Genomic DNA, 7983 nt, shown 5'->3' with positions numbered 1-7983 from the left:
TAATACAAAATATAATCTACAAAACCAAAAACAATATCAAACCAAAACTAAACTTATGAAATTAAGCTCTATCACACAAAACAAGGTTATTTGATATGATGAATCAATCAAAAGGATAATGTCAACAATGTATAGTAATTGAACTATCAATGATGTTTTCAATTCAATTTTCAAGTAATTTGATCACTAAGCATGTGAACCAATTAACCTAATTAATCAAGGCTTAATTATACTTTCCCCCTATATTTTGTCAATTGTGTGATTTTGCACTCCATAGTTTTAAACGAGCGATTTTGCCCCCTATAGTTTTCCCCCTTTCTGATTTTATGGTCCCCATGACATTTAGTGCTGATATGTCTGTTTTTTATCAATTAATGTGTGCCACGTGTGTAATTCCATTTTTTAAAAAAATAAAAAAATGGTATTTTTCAGATTTTGAGAGAAGGATGCACGTGATATTTCTTCTTAAAATCGGAAAAATCACGTGCTCCTTCTCTCAAAATCTGAAAAATACCATTTTTTATTTTTTAAAAAATGGAATTACACACGTGACACACATTAATTGATAAAAAAACCAGCACTAAATGTCATGGGGACCATACAATCAGAAAGGGGGAAAACTATAGGGGGCAAAATCGCTCGTTTAAAACTATGGGGTGCAAAATCGCACAATTGGCAAACTATAGGGGGGAAAAGTGCAATTAAGCTATTAATCAATTAACATATATCAAAGGAAAAAAAAAAATGAAAATAAGAATCTGGCCTTAATGTCACAAAAAAAAAAAATCTCTTGAAAATAAGGTGATAAAGACAAGATCAATCAATAACCTTATACTACATTTTATAAGAACTCATGACTAAACAACAATATAAAACTTCCTATTTGTTTATCCACTATTGACTAGTCAACACTCAAAAGTGGCAACGTTAGAATAATACATATTTTCTTGACCAAATTATTATTTTTTGAATAATCAATATCGTTATCCATTTTGACCAACTTACTATGCTTCAATTGAAATGATGATATCACTACTAGCTGCCTAGTTTCTATTTAAGAAGACCATTTATTAGCATAATCAAATATTGCATTTAGTCCTTCATTCAGATTACATTAACAAATTCAAATAATCATAAAAAATAAAATGGCATTCAATAACCTTCTCTTCCTCATTGCTTTTGTTCTTTTTCTTAGCAAATCAAATATTGTGACTTGCACAAAAAGTGTTGAAGTTGAACCTATTCTTGACATTTCTTCATTGAATCGGAATAGTTTCCCTCAAGGCTTTATCTTTGGGGCTGGTTCATCTTCCTACCAGGTAATTAATTAAATTATAATTAACTTTTTACAATATTAATTAACATATTATACATATATATGATATTATTGTTTTGATTTGTTTTCTAACATGTATGTATGTTTTTATGATTAGTTCGAAGGTGCAGCAACAGAAGGTGGTAGAACACCAAGTATATGGGACACCTTTACTCATAGATATCCTGGTATGAACAAATAAAACTATCTTTCTATTTTTCAATTTACATAAAGAAGCACAATTTTACAATTTGTACAACTTGGATTGACATGCAGAAAAGATCAAGGATGGAAGCAATGGAGATGTAGCCATTGACACATATCACCAATACAAGGTAATTAATTATGTGATTTTCAAACTTCAATAATTATGTGTGTAGGTTTTTTAGTAACTAATTTTGATTTTGTGCTTTGATTTGGTAAAATAATTAATATAGTGTTGTTCATCATGTGTATTATAGGAAGATGTTAAGATCATGAAAGATATGAACTTAGATTCATACAGATTCTCCATATCCTGGTCTAGAATATTGCCAAGTAAGTCGAGCCAAAATATATGATGGATATTCTCAACTAATTTTTATCTTAATAGATGTTTAATTTAATTTAAATATTTATCAATATTCAATATCTCTTTATAATAATTAATTTATCCAAACAGATGGAAAGCTTAGTGGTGGTGTCAATCAAGAAGGAATCAACTATTACAATAATCTCATCAATGAGTTACTAGCTAATGGTTGGAAATTGAATCATCCATTTATTTTACTGACTTTTTCTTCCATATATATGTTTGTTGATGAAATAACATAATTAATTGATTATCTATTATTGCAGGTATACAACCATTAGTGACTCTTTTCCATTGGGATCTTCCTCAAACTTTAGAAGAAGAGTATGGTGGCTTCTTAAGTCCTCTTATAGTGTGAGTATCCAAAACATAGTTTATTGTCTTCATAATATATACACTGTATATTTAAGTTTGATTTTGATTTGTTACATGTTTTTTAAATTTTCAGAAAAGATTTTCAAGACTATGCGGAACTTTGTTTCAAGGAATTTGGTGATAGAGTCAAGTATTGGGTTACTTTGAACGAGCCATGGAGCTATAGCCAAAATGGCTATGCAAATGGGCGAATGGCACCGGGTCGTTGCTCCAGTTGGTTGAATCCAAATTGTACTGGCGGTGATTCTGCGATCGAGCCCTATTTGGTAACACATTACCAACTTCTTGCACATGCCGCAGCCGTTGATGTGTACAAGAAAAAGTATAAAGAATCTCAAAAGGGTGTAATAGGCATAACCTTAGTAACGAATTGGTATCTTCCACTCTCAGATTCCAAATCCGACCAAAAAGCAGCAGAAAGAGCAATTGATTTTATGTATGGATGGTAAGAACTCATCTATAACTCTTTCCATTTTTATTTATCTTCAAAAGGAAACAAAAAAAAATTGACAAATTTGTAAACCAAAAATTTAATTCAAAATTTATTCATTTCAGGTTTATGGATCCACTAACATCAGGAGATTATCCCAAAAGCATGAGAGCCCTCGTTGGTTCTAGGTTACCAAAATTCAATACAATGCAAACTAAACTACTCATTGGCTCATTTGATTTTATTGGTCTAAACTATTACTCTTCAACATATGCCTCTGATGCACCATTGTTAAGCAATGCTAGACCTAGTTACTTAACAGATTCTTTGGTTAATCCAGCATGTAAGGAACCAATCCATTTTACAACTTTTTAATTTACTGAAACACTTTAAATTCAATGTTTTTTGACAATGGGTACCCTTTTCTATTTCTGATGAATTGCAGTTGAGCGCAACGGGAAACCTATTGGTATTAAGATTGCTTCGGAATGGTTGTACGTTTATCCAAGAGGAATTCGTGATCTTTTGTTATACACCAAAGAAAAGTACAATAATCCTTCTATTTACATCACAGAAAATGGTAATAACACTTACCTATATATATAATCATACTTTTCTTGATTTACCATTTTCTATGACTTGTTGAAATCAATTGTGCATGACAATTTTTATTCTGCGTATTTTAATTGTAGGTATAAATGAATACGAGGATTCTACATTATCGGTTGAGGAATCACTCTTGGATACTTTTCGAATTGATTACCATTACCGTCATCTATTTTATCTTCGATCTGCCATTAGGTAAGTAATATTTTTTCTTCCAAAAAGATTTCTCTATTGTTCATCATACATGCTAATAGGTTTCTAAATTATTTCCATCTAATTATATATTATAGGGAAGGTGCGAATGTCAAGGGTTATTACGTATGGTCATTGTTCGACAATTTTGAATGGTCATCCGGTTATAGCGTCAGATTTGGAATGACCTTTGTTGATTATAAGAATGGCTTGAAAAGATACCAGAAGTTGTCTGCATTGTGGTTTAAGAATTTTCTCAAAAAAGAAACTAAGCTTATGTTTCTAATGAGAAAGGTTATGAGATTCATTCATTAAACAATTATATATATATATTTGTAAATATTATTTTATTATTTAAATTTTTTTATTTGTTCCAATGAGGTCCTATTTGACCAAAAAGGAATTGAAAATGGATACATAGATGTATTAATTTTATTTGTGAATATTATTGATCATATTGAAGAATGAAGGAAAATTATAATTCCTATGGTTAAATATATCATTTTACCATAATTTTATCGACTCATTGTTTCATTATGTTCTAACTCAAGAAAAAGTTAAAGAATAAAATTAAGGGAAAATTACAGGCACCTCTTCTCACATTGTCGGTGAAGAAATGTATTATTTATGTATACCATCGATTATTGCAGAGGTATAGGGGTTTGAGGGGTTGAACTAAACCCACTGAACTTAAAACAAAAATACAAACTCCTTTATATATTTTGAATCTTGAATCCCCTTATCCCCTCAATTTTTTTGCACCACTATAGTCCTAAAGGTTGTCCAAGAATTCAAAAGTTTGAAGCCCATAGACTAGAGTATTGGCTCAACCACTGATTGCGAGTGAGAAAAATTACGCATGTTTCCAGATATATATTTTCACATCATTCAATGAGTTTTTTTTTTTTTTTTTTTTTTTTTTTTTTTAAGAATCATTTAATGAGTTAACAACACATAATTTAGCATACTCGTTAAATAATGAACACGGTTTATTGACAGAATAAAGCAGGGATTTAAAATGATTTTCTATTTGTTTCCTAGGGTTTCCTCTTGTGCATTTACCCTTTATCGAACCATTTTGAGAGTATTTGTTTTTTGTACTATTGGTTCTAAGCTAAGCAGAATGTGATTTTTTGTTGAGTGTGTGTTCGAGGAAAATCAAGCGCTTGAACCCCTGGTCTTACATGGTATCATGTTGATACAATGAAATCAAATTCAAAATGCAAGGAGGGGGAGTATCTAATGGAAATGGAAATATTGTAAGCCCAAACTATTTGAATGGTTTGACCAGTTAACTACAAGCTTCCATGCGTGTGCATCCCAATGATACACAAGTGGAGTCCGTGAAGTAGAGGTGGGTAGACACCATTTTCAAAATCAACCTAGTAATCATGTTTTGAGATTATGCTTGATGTTATGCTTCCTCCTGTTATCTGGATCTGAGTCAATATTGATAGGCCCGCAAGTGCACGGAAATATCGGTTTTAGTATAAAGATGTCGAATCTTACATAGACCAATGTCAAGTATCGTTATTTATTGTCATGTTGTTTATCTAAGGCGATGCTTTTGGTTGCAAAATTGGGAAAATAACTTGTTTTTAATTACTTTTAAAGACAAGAGACCGGAATATAATTCGCGTCGACCGTGAGTACTTGTTAAGTTATATTTTATTATTGTAACAGGAAAATATTTTTGCGCGTAAAAATAATTAAATTAAAGGGGTCGCCAACTTTCGCGTGTACAACATCGAATTTTGACTTTGTAATCTATTCGACCGCTTTCGTGTGTATGCCTTACAACTTCAAAACTCCGTTTAAAAAATAATCAATATACGCGCGAAAAAATTATTTTTAGTAGAAATTTAATTTAAAGGTTCCATTTGCTTTCGCACAGTCGACCCCTCCTAATTCAAAGTGAACAACCGATACTAGGCAATGCATGGTGAGACAAACTTTCATTATGAATATGAGCATAAGACAAACCCATCATCAAAGCTATAAAGATTTGTGATTTTCTGCAAAATGTTGTTATCCAATACATGCTCTTGGATTCAAGTACCATTGAGCAATATTATAATCCATGTTGTTAGATTTCAACTCCAGCCAATTTCTAGAGTTCCTTTTCACAAGCTCAACCACGTTATCCAAGCAAATATCTTTGTTTTGCAACAACTTTTCATTCTTTGACTTCCAAATGCTCCAAATGCATGCAAACCAAATCTCACTTACTCTATTATACAAAACTCTACCGCCGCCGGCCAAACCTTCAAATTGATCTAAATGTAGTAAGCTTTCATTTTGAAACGCCATGGAAACCCCTAACCACTTACAGACAACAAAATTGACTATAATTAAAATAGGTTGTTTTGGGGCGTCATTTTCTTATTTCAGTTATACCCTTAAGAAAATTTAACTATAAGAATCATATTTTGTTGGTTGTTTAATGAAAAAATATTAGAATTTATATTTTATTTGTAATTTTTTTAAAGATGTTTTATTGTTGGTATCATTGAAAAAGATACATATAGTTTATTACAATATGAAAGTGCAAAATATCTATTATCGATACCAATAGCTTTGATCAAAATCAGAATAATCTTAATCAAAATTCTATAAAAACTATTGTTCATAATTTATATGCATTAGCATAATAAGAAGATTTGACAGACACTCACGGAGTGTCTGTCTAAATGCTAGTGTGTGTGCGTGGAGTTGCTAACTTAGACCAACTTAAAAATATTAAGGTCTAAGTTAGCAAAGTGTGAATTTTTTTTTGAAAAAAACTCACGTTTTATGATTCAAACAACTTTTAAAAAAAATGTTATTTTTAAAATGAGAACTGCTATATATAGCGACAAATTGTGCCCCGAAACTCTCAAGAATTCAAAGCGACCAATCATAAAGTTTCCTGGCCTGAAAACACGCACAGGGAGGCATTGCTAATTACCCTCAACATATTGCCATATTCTTATTTATGTGCATCGTGATGTTTTCTTTATAATAGTTGTCGCTATATATATCTTTTTCCTTTTAAAATTTAGGAAACATTTTTTTGAATGTTTTATTGAAAAAAAAGAGTGCAATTTACTAATTTTCTTTTTTATTTTAAATAGGTTTGTATGGGGGCAAGTTGATTCTTTTGTCCAAATCAAAATGTACACACTTTATAACTTAGACCTTAATATTTTTAGGTTGGTCAAACTAAGCACCCCCACATATATTTCTGGTCTTCTATAATGTTATAATCTCATTAAGTGATTGAATTTGAGTGACTAATATGAGCTCCATCAAAGGATGAATCGGTTGGATAATTGAATTTGATTATACGGAACAATTCTCGATTAGACTTTATTTATCTACCGAACAAATTCCAAGTTATTGTGGTCTTCTTTCCCCTGAAAAAACAGGTTAACACACTACTAGAAACTCTCAATTTTCCTGCGGATGTTTCTGCGGAATCAAGTGATATATCCGCAGGAAACAGATTTCCTGCCAATTTTTTCAAGGATTTGCACTCCAGGTAATACCTTCGTGGTTAATTGTTTCCTGAGGATTTAAGAAACCGCAGGAAACTTTCCATCTAAATTCTAATCTTTGTTTCCCAAATTAAGAGGTTGTGTTGAGATTGAGAGTGTCAAACTGTCAATTTAAAATTACCTCTTGAAGAAGCAGATATGGATCTGGTTGAGGGCTTGACTCTTGAGGCACGTATGGTAATTGGTAAGTGAAGTTGTGAACAAAGAACAAAGAAAAGCAGCTGCAGGATGTGAATGAAGAACAAACTGTGTCCTTAAATATGTAGGCTTGTACTTTAAATTTCAATCTGAGATTCCTTCTCCTTTTCCAATTTTCTGTACTTTCAGGGCCGTAAAGGTGTTTTGCGGCCGTAACGGCGTTCCGTAACGTTCGTAACAACGATTTTTTTGTGATTTCTTTTTTCTCAGCGTGAAAAGGTACAAAAACGGTAACAGTGGCTGCCGTTACCGTTTTGTAACACCCGTTTTTGCGGTAACGTTCCGTTGTTTGAAATCTTGTCTGCAGGTAATTCTTCAGGAATCTGAACTATCCGCAGGAAATTTACTGGTTCATCAGAACAATTTGTTTCATCAGTACAATTTTTTGATTATTTTTCTATTAATGAATGCCAACAGCCATATTAATTATTTTTGATCATTTTTAATTATTTTTTTGGCCAAATACCTCCCCGGGTCCTTTAAGTTTCATGTTTGTTTCAGATAGATCTTTTAAGTTTCTAAGGTTTCAGACAGGTCCTTTAAGATTAGAGTTTGTTTCGGATAGGTCCTTAAGTTTCTAAGGTTTCAGATAGATCCTTTAAGTTTCAAGTTTGTTTCAGATAGGTCCTTTCTATCAACCTCCGTTAAGTGAAAGTTGATTTGATAGAAATGACCTATCTAAAACAAACTCGAAACCTAAATGAGCTATCTTAAACCTTAGAAACTTAAAGGACATATCTGAAACAAACTCGAAACTTAA

The 7983-nt window shown here is 31.7% G+C and overlaps 1 protein-coding gene across 1 annotated transcript; it reads left to right on the top strand.

The window, feature by feature from the left end:
- The first annotated feature begins 1083 nt into the window (after positions 1 to 1083).
- On the top strand, positions 1084 to 3958 carry LOC25492638 (cyanogenic beta-glucosidase). Its single transcript, XM_013600809.3, has 11 exons — positions 1084 to 1319; positions 1434 to 1503; positions 1592 to 1650; positions 1777 to 1852; positions 1977 to 2054; positions 2153 to 2240; positions 2335 to 2706; positions 2817 to 3034; positions 3137 to 3271; positions 3384 to 3492; positions 3588 to 3958. The coding sequence occupies exons 1-11, from the start codon at positions 1146 to 1148 to the stop codon at positions 3802 to 3804; spliced, it is 1596 nt and encodes a 531-aa protein (XP_013456263.1). The 5' UTR covers positions 1084 to 1145; the 3' UTR covers positions 3805 to 3958.
- Positions 3959 to 7983: the final 4025 nt, after the last annotated feature.

This window comes from Medicago truncatula, chromosome 4 (assembly GCF_003473485.1).
Source record: "Medicago truncatula cultivar Jemalong A17 chromosome 4, MtrunA17r5.0-ANR, whole genome shotgun sequence".
Taxonomy (NCBI): Eukaryota; Viridiplantae; Streptophyta; class Magnoliopsida; order Fabales; family Fabaceae; genus Medicago; species Medicago truncatula.
The sequence above is the reverse complement of the archived record's forward strand: the minus strand, read 5'-3'. Positions and strand labels throughout refer to the sequence as shown.

Bases quoted from the DNA above. Each gene is read 5' to 3' on its own strand.
- LOC25492638 (XM_013600809.3), top strand. From the start codon at position 1,146: ATGGCATTCAATAACCTTCTCTTCCTCATTGCTTTTGTTCTTTTTCTT. The intron at 1,504-1,591 runs GTATGAACAAAT...ATTGACATGCAG, and splicing joins CTTTACTCATAGATATCCTG to AAAAGATCAAGGATGGAAGC. The intron at 2,055-2,152 runs GTTGGAAATTGA...CTATTATTGCAG, and splicing joins CAATGAGTTACTAGCTAATG to GTATACAACCATTAGTGACT.